The sequence below is a fragment of the Gouania willdenowi genome, chromosome 8, assembly GCF_900634775.1.
Source record: "Gouania willdenowi chromosome 8, fGouWil2.1, whole genome shotgun sequence".
Lineage (NCBI taxonomy): Eukaryota > Metazoa > Chordata > Actinopteri > Blenniiformes > Gobiesocidae > Gouania > Gouania willdenowi.
The window spans coordinates 2287694-2311246 of NC_041051.1; the positions used below are offsets into that span (position 1 = coordinate 2287694).

General features: G+C 39.7%; 2 protein-coding genes across 3 annotated transcripts in view; one reads left to right on the top strand and one right to left on the bottom strand.

Annotated features, from left to right (window-relative positions):
- Positions 1–5845, bottom strand: part of esf1 (ESF1, nucleolar pre-rRNA processing protein, homolog (S. cerevisiae)) — a 33758-nt gene extending 27913 nt beyond the window's left edge. The window contains exons 1-2 of one of the 2 annotated variants that reach the window (XM_028455044.1): positions 5710–5777; positions 5271–5403 (exon numbers count right to left, since the gene is read on the bottom strand). In XM_028455044.1, the coding sequence (XP_028310845.1) occupies positions 5271–5293 (23 nt within the window). In that variant the 5' untranslated portion in view covers positions 5294–5403; positions 5710–5777. Of the gene's footprint in view, positions 1–5270; positions 5404–5709 lie in introns of both variants that reach the window. The other variant, XM_028455045.1, reaches the window with a different exon arrangement.
- Positions 5772–23071, top strand: ndufaf5 (NADH:ubiquinone oxidoreductase complex assembly factor 5). The gene is made up of 10 exons (XM_028455046.1): positions 5772–6027; positions 8882–8922; positions 8982–9045; positions 18332–18477; positions 18559–18598; positions 19015–19212; positions 20712–20772; positions 20871–20954; positions 21029–21111; positions 22967–23071. The coding sequence occupies exons 1-10, from the start codon at positions 5848–5850 to the stop codon at positions 23039–23041; spliced, it is 972 nt and encodes a 323-aa protein (XP_028310847.1). The 5' UTR covers positions 5772–5847; the 3' UTR covers positions 23042–23071.
- The last annotated feature ends 482 nt before the right edge of the window (positions 23072–23553 follow it).

Below are 23553 nucleotides of genomic sequence, written 5' to 3' on the forward strand. Positions count from 1 at the left end.
TGTAAATACACTGATCAATAAGACGATCAATTAACTGGTCACTACATTCATCCCAGTCTCTCTCTCTCTCTATTTTTTTTATTATAAATACCGTGTGTGGGGTGAGGTCATGTTTTGAGGTTTGTGTGCGCCTTTCTCTCTCTCACTCTTTTGTCAATGAAATGATTCATTAAATGGACTATTTCAATCATGTTCCAAATGAGTATGTTTTTGAAGGTTGGATGTACAAAGAGGTGTACATAATCTGTAACCTGTAGTGTTAAGTGTAAAATAGCGTGTGCAAATTCCGTGGTTTAATTTTATGGAACGTGTATGATAAATTGATAAAGTTTGCACCAATGCTGCGGTTTAGGTAGAATCCAATAAAAGACACAAATTTGTACAAATAAAACTATTTAATTAGCATTTCTTAGTGCAGGGGTGATCATCATCCAAGGTAAGTAATTAATATACAAACAGATGTAACTTAGCGAGCAGACTGAGAATAACTTCATCTATGAATCATGAGTGGGGCTCACACTTCCAGAGGAAACATGGTGTGTGTGTGTGTGTGTGACTCGCTACTCCTCCATGAGCTCACACACACGCAAACTCTTCAGCCGCGCATATGCACGGACTCAGTGCCTCACAAAAGGTTGAAATGCTTGTGTTTCACGCCCAATGTGTGAGACTTGAGCGCTTTGCTAGTATATCAGTGTGAGTGCGGCTGCTCAGACGGCCCTCCCCCCTCTCCGGTCTAACCCTCCATCTAACGTAACCCGCGTTGATTTTGCGGTGATTTGGGACAAACACACACTGGGTACAGGCATATGGGCACGCGGAGCGACAGAGCACATGGGGGGCGCAACGAGTGGAGAGTGTACACGCGCAGCGCGTACACAATTCCACAACAAAGAGGAGGACCTCATCAGAATCATCATGGAGGGACCACAACTGATGGACTATGATGCCAGGCCAGATGTTCAGCTGTGGTTCTCCCAGGTTTAGGGGTCTGCAACCTGCGGCTCTGGGGCCTAATATGGCCCTTTCACTCTTTTGCAATTGCTTCCTATAGCTTTAAAAAAAACTATTGAAATAAATAGTTTTTTTTTTTTTTTTACAGAGGCTATTAATGAATAATGACAAATAAAATCAAGATATAACAATTTGTTAACCTAAAATAAATCACGTTGTGCAATGACTAACTTCCAGTTGAAAATGTACCAACTTATCCAGTAGTATGGGTGTTTAGTCTCTAGTAGTCCTCTCTAGAATGCTGTCTGGCACTGTAACATATCTGCATGATTAAGAATTTTTGTGTGGTTTGCTTGTAATTGGTTTTGGTAATATATTTAGTGTATCAATGCACATTAATATTCATAATATATCTAACAGAAGCACATTAATATTCATATTAATATATCTAACACAAGCATATTTTAATGAAGCACAAAAGTTGATCATAGACGTTTAAAGTCCGTGTAAAGCAGAAATAAATTTGTGTTATGAGTATGAGGTGTCAGTGGAACGGTCTGCTCCGCCCAAGTCCGAATATGTGTATCTCTCTCAGGTAGAGTCAGAACTGCACCCAGCATAAAAGTGCTCATTTCATGGTAAATGTGACACCAGCGGACGCGTTTTATTCCTCCTACTCTGAATATGTGGTTTGTTACGGCTAGAGGCCAAATTGCTCTGCTGGAGGCCGTGGAAGTACCTGCTACACCCAGCACCTCGCTGATTCTCCTCCACGCCAAATCTCTCCTGGTCCAGTCTCAGTAAAAATAACAGTCACACAGCTCCAGCTGGTTTTACACCGCTGCGATCAGCATCTTCTCAAGAATGGGTTTAAAGACTGGTTTCGGTGATGACAGCCTTGTTGACAAGGACTGTGATTGGCTTTTACGCCTGTGCGTCACGCAAAACAGTCGCTGGAGTTCGCTGCTGGAGTTGCTCAAAGTGTAGAAAACTTCAATCTGTCTTGGATTTTAATGATTCTTTCAGTGCGAAAGGGGTTTGGAATAATTTATGATTTATGAAACTGTTTAAGAGTAGAAGGCGAAAGAAAAAAAAAATACAGCAGAAGGTGGCCAGAAAGTGCGATTCCGCGCGCCGCCTACACTTCTGGACATTCTTGATTTTTTTTATATATATATCTTCCTCCAAGCTCGGGTCCTCTACCAGAGGCCTGGAAGCTTGAGGGTTCTGCGCAGTATCTTTGCTGTTCCTAGAACTGCACTTTTCTGGACCGAGATGTCTGATGTATTTCCTGGGATCTGCTGGAGCCACTCCTCCAGTTTGGGGGTCACTGCCCCGAGTGCCCCAATGACCACGGGCACCACTGATGCCTTCACCCTCCAGGTTTTCTCCAACTCTTCTCTGAGCCCCTGGTATTTCTCTAGTTTCTCGTGTTCCTTTTTCCTGTTGTTGAAGTCGCTTGGTATTGCTATGTCGACCACAACGGCTTTCCTCTGCTCTTTGTCCACCACCACAATGTCTGGTTGGTTCTCCATTACCATTCTGTCCGTCTGTATCTGGAAGTCCCACAGGATCTTGGCTCGGTCATTCTCTACCATCTTTGGAGGTGTTTCCCACTTTGACCTTGGGGTTTCCAGCCCATACTCTGCACAGATGTTCCTGTACACTATACCAGCGACTTGGTTATGGCGCTCCATGTAAGCTTTCCCTGCCAGCATCTTACACCCTGCAGTTATGTGCTGGATTGTCTCATTGGCCTCTTTGCACAGTCTACACCTGGGGTCTTGTCTGGTGTGGTAGATCTGGGCCTCTATTGCTCTGGTGCTCAAGGCCTGCTCCTGTGCAGCCATGATGAGTGCCTCTGTGCTGTCCTTTAGTCCGGCTCTGTCTAGCCATTGGTAGGATTTCTTGATATCCGCCACTTCAGTTATGTTTCGGTGGTACATCCCATGTAGGGGCTTGTCCTCCCATGATGGAACCTCCAGCACCTCATCTTCTGTTCCCCATTGTCTGAGACATTAACTGAGCACGTCATCTGTTGGAGCCTTGTCCTTGATGTACTTATGGATCTTGGATGTTTCATCCTGGATAGTGGCTCTCACACTCACTAGTCCTTGTTCTCCTTCCTTCCGGCTAGCGTACAGTCTCAGAGTGCTGGATTTGGGGTGGAACCCTCCGTGCATGGTTAGGAGCTTTCGCGTCTCAACATCTGTGGTCTGTATCTCATCCTTTGGCCAGCTTATTATTCCTGCAGGGTATCTGATTACTGGCAGGGCGTAGCTGTTTATTTTCCGGGTCTTGTTCTTGCCATTGAGCTGGCTTCTTACGACCTGTCTTACTCGTTGGAGGTATTTGGCCGTAGCCGCTTTCCTTGTCGCCTCTTCGAGGTTGCCATTTGCTTGTGGGATTCCGAGGTACTTGTAACTGTCCTCAATGTCTGCTATTGTTCCTTCTGGGAGTGAGACCCCTTCTGTGTGGACTACCTTCCCTCTCTTAGTCACCATCTGACCACATTTCTCTAGTCCGAATGACATCCCAATGTCTGCACTGTATATCCGGGTGGTATGGATCAGTGAGTCGATGTCTCGCTCATTCTTAGCGTACAGCTTGATGTCATCCATGTAGAGGAGGTGACTGATGGTGGCCCCGTTCCTGAGTCGGTATCCATAGCCAGTCTTGTTGATTATTTGGCTGAGGGGGTTCAGACCTATGCAGAACAGCAGTGGGGACAGGGCGTCTCCTTGGAATATGCCACATTTGATGGAGACTTGTGCAAGTGGCTTGCCATTGGCTTCAAGGGTGGTTTTCCACAGCCTCATCGAGTTTGCAATGAAGGTTCTTAGAGTCCTGTTGATGTTGTATAGCTCCAGGCATTCAATGATCCAAGTATGGTAAATGGTAATTGGACTTGATTTTATATAGCGCTTTATCACCACACTGAAGCAGTCTCAAAGCGCTTTACATATCAGCTCATTCACCCAATCATTCTCACATTCACACACCAGTGGGACAGGACTGCCATGCAAGGTGCTAGTCGACCACTGGGAGCAACTTAGGGTTCAGTGTCTTGCCCAAGGACACTTCGACACATAGTCAGGTACTGGGATCGAACCCCCAACCTCTCAATCAGAAGACGACCCTCTACCACCTGAGCCACGGTGTGTGGCATTGAGTCGTAGGCCTTCTTGTAATCAATCCAGGCAGTGCTCAGGTTAGTATGTCGGGTTCTGCAGTCTCGAACGACTGTTCTGTCTACCAGGAGCTGGTGTTTGGCACCTCTGGTATCTTTGCTGATTCCCTTCTGAGCTGTGCTCATGTATTGATCCATGTGCCAGCTTATCTTAGCCGCTATGGTGCCGGACATGAGCTTCCACGTTGTGGAGAGGCAGGTTATTGGGCGATAGTTGGATGGGACTGTACCCTTTGAGGGATCCTTCAGGATCAGGATTGTGCGTCCTTCGGTTAACCATTCAGGGTGATTCCCATCTCTCAGCAGCTGGTTCATTTGTGCTGCCAAGCACTCATGGAGTGCCGTTGCATATATATATATACTGTATATATTAGGGGTGTTGACAAAAATTGATTTGGCATTATGTCACAATATTACATCACGCAATTCTCGGATCGATTCAAAATGCATCCATATCAATTTTTTTTATCAAAAAAATTAAAATAAATTATTATTATTTTTACCTTTATTCAACCAGGAAAGTCTTTTCCACTGCAGGAGACATTGTAACTGCACAAAGAAGTGCTGAAACCTGGACATGTTGTGTTTTTTCAATAAAATCTAAAAAGAAAGTACTAACTTTCTGCATTTATTTGTTGTTCTGGGCATATGCCCCAGTTAAGTTGCACTAAAGTCAATATTGGTTTAAAAGCCACAGGCAGATTGTATGTTATTTTTTTTAATTTTAAGTTGTTGGCACATGGCGTGTTAAATCTAATGTTTTGAGTGTAAAATATGCCAATAAAATATATTTCATACATAATGTTCTCATGAAGGTGTACACATTTACAGATTAGTTGTTTCTTATACTTTAATATCGTACAAACAGGCTTCGGGAAAGTATGTCATACTTTTACGAAGCCTTACATTTTTGTTTAAAATGTCCTTTTTAATTGATCTTCTGTAATATTCTAATTTTCTGAGCGACTGAATTTTGGGTTTTCATTATCTGTAAGGCATAATCATTAACATTTCAAGAACTAAAGGCTCGTGTCACGAGCCTTTATCATATATGGGTTTGATTTTCTGAAACGAGTGACAAAAAACATTGAACATTTTCATGATATTCTAATGTTTTGTGATGTACCTGTATATGTGTGTTTCTTTCATCAGAAGAGCTGACAACGAGTGTCTCTACACTGAAACCAACTCATTGTATTGCTGTTTAATATGTTGTCATAGCGACGCACTGACACACAGTTCAGTTCAATATGTTCATCCTGGTTAAACTCAAAACACACGCACACACACACACACACACACACACACACACACACACACACACACACACACACACACACACACACAATTAATCAGTTAATGAGCGTTTGTTATAAAGCCTTTTAAAATGTACATTCTTAATACATGTGTGATCAATCATTTGTGTTATTTGGTCAAACTTTTGTTATAATCAATAAGAGCTAAAACATTACATTCATTACATGATGCGCTTTATGAAGCGGCCTGTGATTGTAAGTCTGTCCTGTGTGAGTAAGTAAATAAATAAATACATAAAATAAACGAACCTTCTTAAAAACAAACGCGTTGTGCGAGCGCCTGCTCCTCCGGAAACACGTGGTTACCCAGCGTGCACCGCGTCTTCCGGTGTACGGTGAGCGAGGAAGGACAGATCTAGTGTCCCCTCAGTTCTCTCGGACCGAACCATGAGTGCCCGGCGGTGTGTGAGTATGACCGGTAGAACCATTAGAACCGTTAACTGGACCTCCGTCAGAACCTCTTCCAGCTGCTCCATGAACGTGTTTGACCGACAGATGAAAAGAAATCAGAAGATTTGGAGCCAAAACCAGAAGAACTTTCAGCAGTACAACTACCTTAGACAAGAGGTATTATCATCATCCAACATTCATCCATCAGCTGTACGACTACCTTAGACAGGTGGTATTATTATTATCCATCCATTCATCCGACCATTTATACATCCGTATAATAATAATAACAATAATAATAATAATAATAATAATAATAATTTATTTCTAACCCCTGTGGTTTTGGGTTTTTTGGTGGAGCTGAGGTTCACCAACTTGTGTTAGTGTACCTGTACCTGAGGGGGACCAGGACCTTCAGTGGTGGTAGGGGGTACAGCAAATGGCACCCTGGTGTGTTGACGTGTGTCTTTCGCTCCAACGACCGAGTTAAATTCCTTGCAGCCCCGGCTCCAGAACCATATTGTGAGGGGGGCATGTGATGACCACGGGGGGGCTGATGATTTTCCCACAGATCTGCACCTACATATGCATACAGTACTTAGGTAACCTAAGTTAGGTATTGTACTATGGTCTCTATTATTACCGGGACAAGCACACATTTCAATTCATATGCACATGAAAACCAGTTGTAAAACACCAATCACTCATACAAACTTTTTTTTTATTTAATTTACAAAAAAAAGGAAAATTAAGAACAGGGAGGGCCCAGGACGCCAGATGTCTCGGGCTGGATGGGTGTACAGGACAGTGCGTCTGCTTGGTTGCCTACATTTTATTGATTTCAGTTAGCTGAATATGAATTGATACAATGTGACGAACAAAACGAATTATGACTCGTTTTAGAAAAAAAATAAAAAAATCAGCAGGAAAAAAAAAATCAATAGGCCTACCACTCTGACAGCCAATGGGGGGGCAAGGAGGTATGGCAGGGGGGGCATTGCCCCTCTAATTGACCCCCTGACGCGGGGGCTGATTCCTTGTACTGTTTTTAAACTGTACCTGGTGAATAAAATCCCCTCTGAGGAGTCTGGGGGTCCTCCCCCATAAAAAAAGCTAACAAAACGCATGTATATTCCTGCATTCTGGTGCATTTTAGCCTCATGAACAAGTGAAAAATCTTAATAAAAACATTGGTACGATAATCTTACTATTACTTATTTCATGTTGCAACAAATTGATCACAGAGTTGATGCAGGCAGAAGCAAATCAAATGTAATGCTTTTTAATGCCATTTTATTTTTAATGCCCAAAAATTATATTTTATAGCTCATATTTTAGTTAAGATTTGCAAACATTTGAGCTGTAGCCGCAGCAAACTTTTGACCCCTCCATGCACCTGCAATTGAGTGAGGCAGAAAGGAGGAGGGGTGGGGTTACGCTTCCTGTGTAGGGCATACCTGTCAAGTTTTAGACTTGAAAACATGATCATTTATCTGGCGTCCACGACAAGTCGTCCCACCCGCCCAACCAAGCTCCAGTATCCCCTATATTTTAAGACAAGTGTACAAAAAATCTAAAATACCCACTTGTCAACTGCTTACTAAATATAATTATGTGATTATAATCTGGTAGGTGGACCTTTATTAACATTAAAATGCTGTGAACATTCCTACTAGGGCTGGGTGACATGGACCAAAACTCATATCTCAATATTTTTTCTCAAAATGGTGAAATATGATATAAATCTAGATAATTTTATTTGAATTGAAGTCTGACCAGAAAGACAATTCTGGATTAAATTTGCTGATGTAAAATGATACACACACTCATTTATTAACAAACGGCTGCACAATATATGCGACTTTTAGTTTTATTATCCTTTAAGGGACAGCATGTGTGAGTGAGTTCTGTAGTGTAAGTTGTTATGGGGAAGGTCTGGGTTAGAATGCACTCATTAATCCATCTAACTGAGCTTTACATTCTGTTCTGAGAAGTAAAAGTAGCGACTCCTAAAATGAGTATTTTGATAGTAAATATGCTATTATATATATATGCAATATATATATATATATATATATATATATGCAATATTGTAGTTTTCTATATCACCAAAATAGAAAACTTGATACATCTTGAATCTTGATTCATCACCCAGCCCTAATTCCTAAATTATAAAACAGCCAATATGAAAACCTAAATGTGTATATGAAGCATATGTGTTTATTTAATATACTTAGTTCATATACAAGTCAACACGTTGCATATTTACTGTTAATTTCACATTTCTAATACTAATAAATAAAAAACTCGTAATTAAACAAAAATGTATGTAAAAAAAAATAAAAATGTAATTTAAAATAATAAGTAGGATACAACTAAAAGGTAGATATAAGTTACTAACAGATTATTCTGACTGCTCCTTTTTAATTATTTATATGTTATATAAATATGTATGAGAACAGCATTAATACCACTATATATCCCCTCAGGGATCAATGATTTACTGAATCTGAGCAGGTTTATTGATTAAGTTTTGATCAACTTAATTTAAATGAACCTAATTTAAGGATGCATCAGTTATTTCACCACTAGGAGCCAGAATATTTGACAGTATCAGACGTTATCAATAACCTATAGCTGGGCGGTATGACCAAACGTGAATATCATGGTATTTTTCAAAATTTTAACAGTTTCACGGTATATGACAGTTTTTTTTTCATGGATAATCAGGTGTTCACAGTATTTTCTACTGGTTGAGAGAGGAATTACTGCAGTAGATTGACGTAGGATGGTCTATTTTACTGTCATGATGGGGAAGGGGGGGTGGTATTTTATGCCTATGGGATCCAGGTCCTCTCGTCCTCCCCTGTAGAAAGGATCAGAGCCTAAATGGGGAGGAGCTCAGAGTAGAGCCACTGCTGGTGAGGGCTCATAGAAGAGCCCAGGAACCACAGAACATCTTCTACCCCCAACAGACCAGAGGAACCTGATGGTGGTAATGATGATGGACGCTGTTCTTTTATTTCTACAGGTCGGGGCTCGTGTGGCGGACCGTGTTTACGATGTGGCGAGGTGAGTTTGTGACAGGAAGTGTGTGCGAGTGCTGGTGATTCAATTTCCTGTGTCTGCAGAACATTTCCTCTGACTCTGGACCTCAGTGGATCCACAAGCTTCATCACGGAGCACCTCAGCAAGGTCAGAGCATGCTAACAACACGCTAACAACATGCTAACAGCATGTTATCAACACACTGACAACATGTTAACAACATGCTAACAGCACACTGACATGTTAATAACATGCTAACAACACGCAAACAACATGCTGACAGCACGTTAACAACATGCTAAAAACATGCTAAAAACATGCTAACATCTCGCTATATCAGTGCTTCTCAATTATTTTCTATCAAATATTTTGCTCCCCCCACTCTCCGCCTCGACTATAAATAGTATAATTTGTCTATTAATTCATTCAGTGCCATTGATGTAATATTACATAATTTCAAATCCATATGCTCAGTGCCATTGACATAATATTATGTCATTTACGTTTTTTCACGGAGCTTACTAGAAAACACCCTGGCGGAGGCCCCTCATCAATATCTAAGCTGTAGTGTGATGTAGTGACCACATACTAACACAGAACATGTGTGGACCTGAGTGGATTATTGATTATGCTGCGATCGTGAGATAAAACCATCAGCAAAATAATAATAATTTTGCCAACAAAAGCCTGGTCTCATTGTTGTTTTTGTAGTTTTATAGAAGGAAACCCATGTTGAGGTGTCACTAAAGCAAAAAAAAATTGCTTCAAAGTCACTAATAGGTTTTTTCAGAAAAAGACGTTTTTCTCAGCTTTTTGTCACAAACTGGTGATTTGTGTGAAACTTGCCTCTATTCAACTGCTGATTACAGAAGAACGAAACAAGCTAGAAACAAAAAAAACATTCTGATAAAATTAGAGACTTTAATCTTTCAGAATCTGGTGATTTCAGAATGTCATTGTACAAAGTATTCTGGGGTTTTTTAAAAATCGGTCAAAATGCTCAAAAACAGCTGGCATTGAGGGGGGTAGAAATTCTGAAAATGGCTGGCACTGAATGAGTTATATTGCTATAAGTACACCTCTGCATGACATTGTATCCTCATTAACATTAAAGAAAACAAAAAAAAAAAGAAATATAGATCAAGATTTAAATTACATCAACTTGCCTGAAATAAATAAAAAAAAGGTCAAAATCCTTATTTAAACTAAAAACATTTTCAGAATCAGTTTTGTTTGCCATGTACAGTTTAAAAACAATACAAGGAAAACAAACAAACCAGAAACACTATAATAATAATAATAAACATAATGATACATTTAAATGATATATATATATAGGGGAACTATTTGATAATGAAAGATAAAATTAAATAAACTCAATAAATAGTAACGCGTTACCCTCGTCTCTAGGGCAAAGAGAATGTATATTGTGTGTCGTGGGCTGAAAATTTTGGGAACCCCTGCTCTATGGTCTCCAATAGAGCACACACTCATACACATGAGAGCGCCACTGCCCCCTACGATAGTGGATGTTCAATTACACTTTACTCTACTACAGCACAAAAAAGGCATGTTCCCCAGGGTCACCCTAATACTCTAACAACATGATAATAATAATAATAATAATAATAATAATAATAATAATAATACATTTTATTTGTGGGCGCCTTTCAAAAAAACCCAAGGACACCTTACAAGCAGAGTTAAAAATAGCAACAATAAAACATAGAATTACAAAGCAGTAAATATAAAACATAAATTAGAGATTTGAAAAGGAGGTAGGTAATGTTTTTACTAAAAACTAATTTAAAAAAAGAAGTTTTGCAGTGTGGTGGATGGAAATCAGAGTGAGTAGGCTTGTTTGAACATGTGGGTTTTGAGACGTGATTTGAAGATGGTCAGAGTGTCAATGTTTCGGATGTCAGGTGGGAGGGAGTTCCAGAGGTGGGGGGAGAGCGGCTGAAGGCTCTGGACCCCATAGTGATCATGCGGACAGGAGGGATGAGAAGGCTGAGAAAGGAAGATGATCTGAGGGTCCGATTGGGTGTGTTTATGTGGAGGAGTTCAGTGAGATACGGGGGGGCGAGATTATGGAGGGCCTTGAAGGTTAGGATGAGAGTTTTTTAAGCAATGCGGTGTGTGATTGGGAGCCAGTGGAGTTGTTGGAGAACAGGGTTGATGTGGTGGATGAAAGGTGTTCTGGTGATGATCCAGGCTGCTGTATTCTGAACCAGTAGTTTATGTAAGGACTTTTGGGGGAGACCCGACAGAAGGGAGTTACAGTAATCAAGACGGGAGGTGACCAGAGAGTGGACCAGGATGGCAGTGCTGGATGAGGTGAGGGAGGGACGGAGGCGGTTGATGTTTCGAAGATGGAAGTATGCAGAGTGATGTGGGTTTGGAATGACAAAGTGCCGTCGAGGACGACACCCAGACTCTTAACCTGGGGGGAGGGGGAAAAGGAAGAGTTGTCGATGGTGATGGTGAAGCTTTTTGAATTTGTGAGAGTGGATTTGGAACCAATGAGGAGAACCTCAGTTTTGTCACTGTTGCGTTTGAGAAAGTTGGAGGAGAACCAGGATTTGATTTGCTGTAGATAATCACAGAGGGAGGTTGGAGGAAGGGTGAAAGTGGGTTTGGTGGAGAGGTAGAGCTGGGTGTCATCCGCATAACAATGAAAATGAATGTTGTGTTTCCGCAAGATATGGCCGAGGGGAAGAAGATAGATGATGAAGAGGATTGGACCAAGGACAAGGACAGAGCCTTGGGGATCGCCGGAGGAGAGTGGAGAAGGCTGGGATGTGAATGTTTTTAACTGAATGAACTGGGTGCGCCCGCAGAGATATGAAGAAAACCAGTCCAGGGGTGTGCCTGATAAACCAATGGATGCCAATCTATGGAGGAGGATGGAATGGGAGATGGTGTCAAAAGCTGCACTCAGGTCGAGGAGGATGAGGACGGATAGGAGTCCAGAGTCTGCTGACATAAGGAGGTCGTTGGTTATTTTGAGTAGTGCAGTTTCAGTGCTGTGATGGGGGCGGAAACCGGACTGGAACTGCTCATACAGGTTGTTATTGGAGAGGTGGGAGTGGACTTGTGGTGCGACTGTTTTTTCCAGGACTTTTGAAAGGAATGGCAGATTGGAAATGGGATGAAGGTTATTGAAGTTGCTGGGGTCTGAACCAGGTTTTTTGAGAATGGGAGTTATTGCAACAGATTTGAGAGGTGAGGGAACAGAACCAGATTTAAGGGAGAAGTAGATGATAGAGGTCACCAAAGGTGACAGGGAGGGGAGACAGGCTTTTATCAGGGGTGTCGGGAGGGGGTCAAGTTGACAGGTGGATGGTTTGGAATTTCTAATGAGTTCAGATATGTCAGCAGAGGAAGGAAGGTGAAAACATGAGTGGCTGACATAAGGGAACAGGAGGGAGTGGACTGCAGGAGGTGTGACTGGTCAGTTTCTGATGAATATGATCAATTTTTGTATTGAAAAAGTTCATGAGTGAATTACAGTGGTCAATGGAGTATAAGTGTGAGGGGAGAGGGTCTGGTGGATGGAGGGAGTTGTTAATTAAAGAAAACAGAGTCCGGGTGTTCCCATCACCAGCACTGATGAGAATAGCATAGTACTGGTCCTTAGCTGTGTTGATTGAGTCCTTATATAGAAGAGTGTGGTGGTGGTACATTTCCTTGTGAACGGTAAGGCCAGTTTTATTGTAGAGACGTTCTAGTTGTCGTCCTTTAGCTTTGAGGAGGCGGAGCTGGGGAGTGAACCAGGGAGCAGAGTGGGTGAATGATACAGTCCAGGTTTTAAGGGGGGCCAGTGAGTTCAGCAGAGTATGGAGACTGTTGTTGTAGAGGGAAACCAGTTCATCTGTGGTAGAGGGGATGCTGACGGTGGGGAGGGCTTCGATGCTCGTTAATGTTCTTGATCTTACGGAATGAAATGGTGTGTGATGTTTTAATTTTGGAGATGGACAGACTTAGATTAAAAGATACAAACATATGGTCAGAAATGGGGAGTTAATTTGAGGAGCACTTAAAAGGGGAGACACTGGAGAAGCAGACCAGGTCAAGGATATGACCCTTTGAGTGGGTAGGGAAATTTATAAACTGCTAAAAACCAAAACTGTCCAGGCATGATGAGAAGTCAGTCGTGAGTAAGTGGTTCAGATTGTCCATATGGATATTAAAATCGCCAAGCACAATGACATTGGACGAGAGGGTGCAGAGGTGGGTGAGAAGTGAGGAGAATTCATTGATGAAATCCTTATTATTTTTGGGTGGACGATAAACAGTGACTACTATGGTCGGTGTGGGTCCGATTATTTGCAAAGACACTGATTCAAATGATGTGAAAGATGGGATGGAGAGAGGTGAGACCTTCCACTTCTCCCTGTAGATTATCGCAAGACCTCCCCCCCGACCGGAGAGGCGGGGCTGACAAAGGTAAACAAACCCAGGTGGTGTAGCTTCATTAATCCGAGAAAAGTCATTCTGCTGCTGCCGGGTTTCCGTCAGACATTGAAAATCCAGTTTATGGTCGAGGAGGAGGTCACGTGAGCGAGCGGATGTTAAATAGTCCGAACGCTGCTGCTGTCGGGGGTGGTGCTAACGTTAGCCGACCTAGCTAGGTTGGCTAACATACCATAGTCCGCTTTCCTGCAGTAGCTTCTTCGACGATGGCGAGATGTGGACCAGAAGGAGTTGATGACCGAGGAATCATCGATGTGGAAGCTCCGGCGAGACCCACGGTGAATGTATTTGCGAGGGGGTTGACAAATGATGCCCGGGAACAGGACCGGCGGTGGAGCAGATTAACGAAACCGCAGCTGGAGGAGTTCGGAAGCCGTGTACTGGAGCAGGGCTGCCGACGGACACAGTGTGCTGGACAGGATGATCAAAGTGAAGACAAGCCACCCAGCCAGTCTGCTGCTCCTCATGATGGCAAAAACTTTACCGGCAAGTAGCGGCAGCAAGTCGCGCCAGCGTTCACTCGTCTGGTCAAACCAAGGTGGAAATGTAATGTGCCGTAATAACACACTAACGGCATGCTAACACGCTAATAACATGCTAACAGAACGTTAACAACATGCTAATAATACACTCGCAACATGCAAACAACATATTGCTAACATGCTAACAAAACATTGTCAATACGGTAAAAACATGCTAACAACACGCTAACAAAAAAGTAACAACACCCTAACACTCTAACAACATGATAACACGCTAACAGCATGCTAACACGCTAACAACATGCTAATAACACACTAACAACTAAGTCTGGGTATCCCCAGGTACCTCGTGATACAATACATCACAATCTTTTTTGCCCACGATAACAATATTATCACGATACAGCGATTCTACGATAATCTATATATCATGGGAAATTTCATCCACGGTACATTACGATATCTGTCATTGAAAAAATTCAGAATTTGTCTGCTTCACTGAAACCATTTCAAAGGAATTACAAAACATTGTCAATCAATGGGCAACCGTGGCTCAGGTGGTAGTGGGTCGTCTTCTGATCGAGAGGTTGGGGGTTCGATCCCAGTATCTGACTATGTGTCGAAGTGTCCTTGGGCAAGACACTGAACCCTAAGTTGCTTCCAGTGGTCGACTAGCGCCTTGCATGGCAGTCCTGTCCCACTGGTGTGTGAATGTGAGAGTGATTGGGTGAATGAGCTGATATGTAAAGCGCTTTGAGACTGTTTCAGTGGTGATAAAGCTCTATATAAATCAAGTCCATTTACCATTTACCAATTTCACATGAATGTCAGCTAAGTAAAACTGAGTGTATACTGCACAGTGGCTCTTCTTAACACACACACACACACAGTGTAAATTAGTAAATATCCACTCCTCACCTATTGTCTCATTGTACTGTGTATTTATTTATTTATTTATTTATTCAGTTCATTTCCGACATGGTTGCATTCACAGAAATTCATTTGACATTCAGAGCAAAATCACATCATTGTTTTTTTTTTTTTTTTTTTTTTTTTGTCCTTTTACATGCCGGAAAGGGCGACGGAAAAAAGCATTATGCTTATCTAGATCCGTCCCCTAATTTGAACACAGATAATTTTACATCCAACCTCGTTTCTTCCCTTTTTTTTTTTTTTTTTTTTGTGATGTGTTCTCGTCTGCAGTCATTGTTCCTGCTGTTACTCCTCTTCACAGTCTTTTTCCCCCGTATTTCCACGAGCTTTCTTTTCCAGTCGTTGTTTACGTTCCTCCAACTCTCCAAACGTGAAGTTCTTCTTCTCTCTGAGAACCTTCATATCCTCTGAAAGTCGCCTCAGCTTACGATCCATCCGGAAGGCACATGCACATACACATACCCCCATCATTAGCAGGCCAAAGATCATGACCCCTAGCAGATAGATGTCCTCCACATCTTCCACTTTCAGCTGGGAGAGACAGAGCATCTGGCTTCTCCCTCGTGCGTCCACGACATATCCACTTGGGTATGTGTCCTTTGGACACGGTATTTCGTGCTGAAGCAATTGCCTCGTTGAGAAGATTTTGTCAATGGTGCTCAATGACCAGTTGATGAGTTCCATGTCGTTGCTGTAGAGTTCAATGGAGAGTTGACTTGAGATCTGTATGTGTGTAAAAATGTCCTCCTCGTTTTGTCCTTAAATTGTTTCAGATTATCTGACTGTTGTGTCTCTTTGTCAAGGCTGTTCCAGAGGTTCATGGCTCTATACACAGTACTATGTTTGCCAACGTTTGATATGATCCTGTTTGGTCTAAACACATTATTATGTCTGAATTCGTAGGGATTTTGATTGTAAGTGAAACGTTTTTGGATTTGATGTGGTAATTTTTCTGATGAAGCCCTAAATGCATGTATTTGTGTGTTATAGTGTATTATTTCTTGCAGTTTTAGGTATTTTGACTTCTCAAATAAATCGTTTGTGTGTGTGTTGTGTGGTACTTTATGTAAAATTCTTATAGCTTTTTTTTGTTGTTTAAATAGTGGTTCAAGATACATTTTGTAGTTATTACCCCATATTTCGGAGCAGTAATTTAGGTGCGATGCTATGAGTGAAGAATATATTGTTTTAAGTGATTTGGTATGTAGGATTTGTTGAAGTTTCCATAGAATGTAACTGCTTTTGGCCACTTTGTTTTTAACTATTTGTATATGTTTTTTCCAGGTCAGCTTGTCGTCCATCCACACTCCAAGTACCCTATATTCTTTTACTTCTTCTATTATTTCCTTGTTTAGTTTCAGTCTTATATCTCCTGTTTTTTTTCTCTTTCCAAAGTTAATGAATTTTGTTTTACTGACGTTTAGGGCTAGTTTATTTACATCTAACCAAGTTTGAATTTTTAATAGTTCCTCATTTGTTGACTCTATTAAAGTTTTAATGTCTTTGCCTGAGCATAGAATGGTTGTGTCATCTGCAAACAATGTTAGTTTTAGGCAATTGGTGACTTTGAAAATGTCGTTTATGTATAGAATGAACAGTTTTGGCCCTAAAATTGAACCCTGTGGAACACCACATTGTATGGTTTGGCATTTTGATGTGTGTTCTTCAAAGTCAACATATTGTCTTCTATTTGTCATATAGCTTTTAATCCATTTTAAGGCGTTGCGCTTTATTCCGTAATTTTGAAGTTTTTCTTCTAGAATATCATGATTAATTGTGTCAAAGGCTTTTTTTAGGTCCAGAAAAATTCCAAATACAAATAGTTTTTTTTCTAATGCTTCTCTTATATTCTCCGTGATGTCAATTATAGCCATTGCTGTTGAACGTCCTTTTCTAAATCCATATTGTCCTTCATGTAGTATATTATTGTCTTCTATAAATTTGTCGAGTCTGTTCATGAACAGTTTTTCCAGAATTTTTGACAGTTGTGGTAATATTGATATAGGTCGATAATTAGTGAAATTACATTTTTCTCCACCCTTGTAAATCGGTCTGATTTTTGCAATTTTCATTTTTTCTGGGAATACCCCATTCTTGAATGATAGATTACTTATATATGTTAGTGGCGGGGTTATTTCAGCTGTTATGGTTTTTATTAGACTCATAGTTAGATTATTAACGTCCCTTTTTTTTTCTCTAAGTAAATTATTAACTTTGTTTCTGTATTTTTTATAACGTATTTCTGCTTTTAATGTTTTTTCTGTTATATATTTTTTATATAGTATGTTTTTCTTTTTGCATACGTTGGCTATTTTCTTATTAATCCATGGTACATTGTTTATTTTACTTTTGGTTGTTATTTGTTTCAAAGGGCAGCATTTATCGTATATTGTCGTTATTGTGTCTGTAAATGTGTCATATGCTACGTTCACGTCTTCTTCCTTGAAGACACTTTCCCACGTCTGTCTTTTTATCTGTTGTTTAAAGTTTTCTAATTGTTTTTCTCCTTCCAGTCTCCTGTATGTCTGTGTGTTATGATTTTCATTTATTAATATACCACTCTTTACATCTGTGTTTTGTATGTTTGTGAAGATGTTATCTATCAGTGTTGAGCTGTGTTTATTAATTCTGGTTGGTTGCGTTATGAGAGGTTTTAATCCATTTGTGTACATGCAATTGGCAAAGTCTTCAATGTGTGTATTTTTTAAAGGATTTAAAATGTTTATATTGAAGTCTCCACATATCAGTAATCTCTTATTTTTAATTTCTTCTATCATTTTGGTTAGTTTCTCATTAAATATGTCTATTTTACAGTCAGGTGCACGATACAAACAGCAGATTATTATCTTACGTCCCTCTGGACTTGTAATTTTCACTGTTATACATTCCATTACTTCTTCCACAGTTAAACTCAAAGACTCTATTATCTCCATATCTATATTTTCTTTTATGAATAGTGCTACCCCTCCTCCTGGCTTATGTAATCTGTTCTTATAGACAAATTTATATCCTTTTATCATAAAATCCATGCCTTTTTTTTCATTCATCCAAGTTTCTGATAGTGCTATTATGTCAAACCTATACAATGTAGAGATGTAATCCTTAATGTCTTCAAAATTTGCATACATACTGCGACAATTACAGTGAACAAGTGACAGACCTTTTTCGTTCTTATTTTCCACTTTGAAGTCATTCTCTGTGTAGTAATGGCTGTTCATGTATTGTTGTGTATTGTATCTACTCCATTATCTCTGTGTATCATGTATATGTATATATTATTTGTATTTGTATTGTTTTCGTCATGTCTTGTATGTTGCAATATAAAAACAACAACAGCAAAAAATCGATATTTAAGTAAGTAAATCAATAACGTACTGCAAAACGAAACCTTGCGATATATTGTTGCATCGACATTTTGGTACACTCCTACTAACAACACTTGAATAAAATGCTAACATGTTAACATGCTAAGAATGGGTGAATACTTTTCACGTAACTAGGCAGTAAATTCATTAACATGTGTGTGTGTGTGTGTGTTGCAGGATGTGGTCCAGCGGGTGGTCCTCACCAACGTCTCCCCTCATACCAAATACACACACTCAGAGATCCCCACCATGTGTGTGAGTGCAGATGAAGAGTTTTTACCTTTCAAAGAAAACTCCTTTGACCTGGTGCTGAGCAGCATGACGTGAGTGAGTGTGTATGTGTGTGTGTGTGCATGTGCGTGTGACAGTTTGTGAGTGAGTAATAATGTGTGTGCGACTTTCAGGATGCATTGGATCAATGACTTACCAGGAGCTCTCAGACAGGTGAGTTGTTCAAACTTTTGTGTGTGTGTCATGAACATCAATCATCTCTAATGTTGTCATTAAAAGAAGGTCAGTGATGACCAGGAGGGAAATGTTCACCATTTCCATTTTGGGCCGTCGGTCTTGGTTGGGAAGCCTCCACGTAGGCGCAAGCGGGACTCGCCCGGGCTGCCTGAATGAAAAAAGTTTCAAACAAAAACAGGAAGTCATCATACAGATGGAAACATTTCACATTAAAGTCATTTTAGTCCAAACTAGTTTTAGACACACACACACACACGCACACACACACACACACACACACACACACACACACACACACACACACACACACACACACACACACACACACACACTCCACAGAACCCTAGCCCTGAGATGATGTGTGTGTGTTTGTGTGTTTCTCCCTCCCTGAGGTGTGTTCGGTGCTAAAGCCTGACGGTGTGTTTCTGGGGGCCATGGTAGGCGGAGACTCTCTGTTCGAGTTGCGCTGCTCACTACAGCTGTCTGAGTGTGAGAGGGAGGGGGGCTTTTCCCCCCACGTCTCCCCCTTCACCTCCGTTAATGACGTGGGAAATTTGATGAGCTCAGCTGGATTTAACCTGCTCACTGTGGTACACAAACACACACATCAGTACACACACATGAATACACAAGCAATAATACACACAAACACACACACACATTAATATTCACATTAATACACACACACTAAGACACACATTAACTCATTCAGTGCCAGCCATTCTCAGATTTTCTACCTCCTCAGTACCAGCTGTTTTTGAGCATTTTGACTGATTTTAAAGACCCACAGAATATTTTCTACTATGACTATCTGAAATCTGACACCAGATTCTGAAAGATTGAAGCCTCTACTTTCATCAAAAAAAATTGTTTCTGGCTTGTTTTGTTCTTTTGTAATCAGGCGTTGAATAGAGCTTTACACAATAAAGTTTTGCACAAATCTTCAGTTTCAGAGCAAAAAGCTGAGAAAAAAAAGCCTTTTTGTAAAAAAAAAACCCTGTCAGTGACTTTAAAGCTTTTTTTTTGCTTTAGTGACAACTCTAACATCTGAACATCGTTTCCTTATATAAAACTAAAAAAAAAACACACACAGACCGGGCTTTTAATGGCAAAATTATTATTATTTATCTATCTGTGTCAGAGTTGAATAGATTCTTTCTTTTCTCTCCCGTCAGTCTGTACACACACAAATTCCTCCTCATCCCAGACATACATTTTTTATGGTTTTATCTCGCAATCGCCACATTATCCATGAATTCCACTCTTGCTCTGGTCGGAGTGTGCGCTGCTGGGAACGTCAGCTCTGCACGTAGCGCCATTTTCTGTCTCGTAAACGCCTTTCTTTCTCCCTCTGAGCTCCGATGAGCATGGATGATCTCTCATTCAAAGGTGCGCTGCTACTTCCTACATGTCACCTATTATTTTGCTATCTGGCTCAAAGGCTGAGGGTATTTTGTACCCACCTCCACACCCCCCCTCCTCCCCCCTCCCCCTGACACGCAGGGATGACCCGTTTGGCCCGGTTAGTTGATGGTTTTATCTCACAATCACAATATTATCAATAATCCACTCAGGTCCACACATGTTCTGTGTTAGTATGTGGTGCTGTGAGCTGCTGGATACGTCACAATATCACTTCATATAGCCATAATCTCACTTCTTTTCCTGCTTCTTCCTCCTTTGCTGGGTAGCATCAGTGGCTAATCTCTCATCTAAAGGTGTACTGCTGCCATCTTCTGGACACAATTGGTCACTACAACACCCCACAGCTTAGATATTGATGAGAGACCTCCGCCAGGGTGTTTTCTAGTAATCCCCGTGAAAAAAATGCAAATGATGAGATATCTCGTCAATGGTGCTGAGTGAGTTAATACACACACACAGATTTCACTCACACATTAATACACACACAATAAGATACACATTAATACACACACAGATTTCACTCACACATTAATACACACACAATAAGATACACATTAATACACACACAGATTTCACTCACACATTAATACACACACGTGCGTGTGTGTACTAATGTATGTGTATTAATGTGTTTGTGTGTGTGATGATCCTGTTTGTATGTAAGGATGTGGATGATGTTCGTGTTAACTATCCAGGATTCATGGAGCTGATGATGGACCTACAGGGTGAGTGTGTGCATGTGTGTCTGTGTGTGTGAGAGAGAGAGTCTGGTTCTGATGTTGTGTTTGTGTGTGTGTGTGTGTGTGTGTGTGTGTGTGTGCAGGAATGGGAGAGAGTAATTGTGCGTTGAATCGTAGATCTATGCTACATAGAGACTCCATGTTAGCGACCGCTGCTATCTATAAAGGTTAGTCTGACCAATCACAGCCAGCCTCCATGTCATGTGACCTCTTCACATTGTTGATCATGTGACTGTTTCAGAGTTGTACGGTAACGATGACGGATCCATCCCAGCAACATTTAACATCCTCTTCATGATTGGATGGAAACCTCACGCCTCTCAGGTTAATACATACTATTTATAACATCACATTAATATTAATACACACACACACACATGAATACACACTAATACGCACTATACACTATAACTAATGTGTAGATCATCTAAAGTTAACTTTAACTAATGTGTAGATAACTGTAACTAACGTGTAGATCATCTAAAGTTAACTATAACTAACTATAACTAACGTGTAGATCATCTAAAGTTAACTGTAACTAACGTGTAGATCATCTCAAGTTAACTGTAACTAACGTATATATAATTTAAAGTTAACTGTAATTAACTTGTAGATCATCTAAAGTTAACTATAACTAACGTGTAGATCATTTAAAGTTAACTGTAACTAACGTGTAGATCATCTAAAGTTAACTATAATGTGTAGATCATCTAAAGTTAACTATAACTAACGTGTAGATCATCTAAAGTTAACTGTAACTAACGTATATATAATTTAACATTAACTGTAACTAAAGTATATATAATTTAAAGTTAACTGTAATTAATGTGTAGATCATCTAAAGTTAACTGATACTAATGTATGGATCATCAAAAGTTAACTGAAACTAACGTATGGATCATCTAAAGTTAATTGTAACTAACATGTAGATCATCTAAAATGAACTATAACTAATGTGTAGATAATCCAAAATTAGCTATAAATTTAACATGTTGATCACCTAAAGTTAACTATTACTAACATGTAAATTATCTAAAGTTAACTTTAACTAATGTGTAGATCATCTAAAGTTAACTAAAACTTTAACTATTGTGTAGATCATCTAAAGTTAACTATAACTTTAACATGTAGATCATCTAAATTTAACTATAACTTTAACATGTAGATCATCTAAAGTTAACTATAACTTTGACATGTAGATCATCTTAAGTTAACTATAACTTCAACATGTAGATCATCTAAAGTTACCTATAACTTTAACATATAGATCATCTAAAGTGAACTATAACTTTAACATGTAGATCATCTAAAGTTAACTATAACTTTAACATGTAGATCATCTAAAGTTAACTATAACTAACGTGTAGGTCATCTAAAGTTAACTATAAATTTAACATGTTGATCACCTAAAGTTAACATTAACTAATGTGTAGATAATCTAAAGTTAACTATAAATTTAACATGTGGATCACCTAAAGTTAACATTAACTAATGTGTAGATAATCTAAAGTTAACTATAAATTTAACATGTTGATCATCTAAAGTTAACTTTAATGTGTAGATCATCTAAAGTTGACTATAACTATAACTATTGTGTTGATCATCTAAAGTTGACTATAACTATAACTATTGTGTTGATCATCTAAAGTTAAGTTTAATGTGTAGCTCATCAAAAGTTAACTATAACTTTAACATGTAGATCATCTAAAGTTAACTAAAACTAACTTGTAGATCATCTAAAGTTAATTGTAACTAACATGTAGATCATCTAAAATTAACTATAACTAATGTGTAGATAATCTAAAGTTAGCTATAAATTTAACATGTTGATCACCTAAAGTTAACTATTACTAACATGTAGATCATCTAAAATTAACATTAACTAATGTGTAGATCATCTAAAGTTAACTTTAACTAACGTGTAGATCATCTAAATTTAACTTTAACTAACGTGTAGATCATCTAAATTTAACTTTAACTAACATGTAGATCATCTAAAGTTAACTTTAACTAACGTGTAGATAATCTAAAGTTAACTTTAACTAACGTGTAGATCATCTAAATTTAACTTTGACTAACGTGTAGATCATCTAAAGTTAACTTTAACTAACGTGTAGATCATCTAAGATTATTATGGGATGTTAGACTAAATTTAACGTGTCATGTTTTCTTTGTTCAGGCTAAACCTGCTCGTCGTGGCTCAGCCACGGCATCGTTTGGAGATTTGTTTAAGATCAACAAGAAGAACCAATGAGAAGATATCAATAAACACTGTGATCAATAACTACTTATGGACTTATTATATTGATGGACAGACAGAGCAGCATCCATATGTATTCCTGTCTGAGGACCTAAAGGAGGACAGTCACCCCATCATCAGTGTGTGTTAAACGTCTTTGTGCTTAGGGTCATTTTGACTCGATCTTGTCTCGGACTCGGGATTTTCTGTCAAGACCGTTTGAGACCAGCACTAATTCTTGCTATTTTTAAACTTTTTTATAATGTGATAATAACACGGAGAAGAACGGGATAAAACAATCCTTTATTCATTATTTAATCCACCCTGTATAATGACCACAACCTTCCTTTGTGTGTGTGTGTGTGTGTGTGTGTGTGTGTGTGTGCGTGTGCGTGTGCGTGCGCGTGCGTGTGTGTGGCTACGGTTTCAGTTTGGACCGCGGAGCGGAAGGGAAATAGAAACTAATCACCGGTAAAAATTCCAGTAAAACTCTGGAAAACAATCACCAGGAATAAATAATTGTTCCC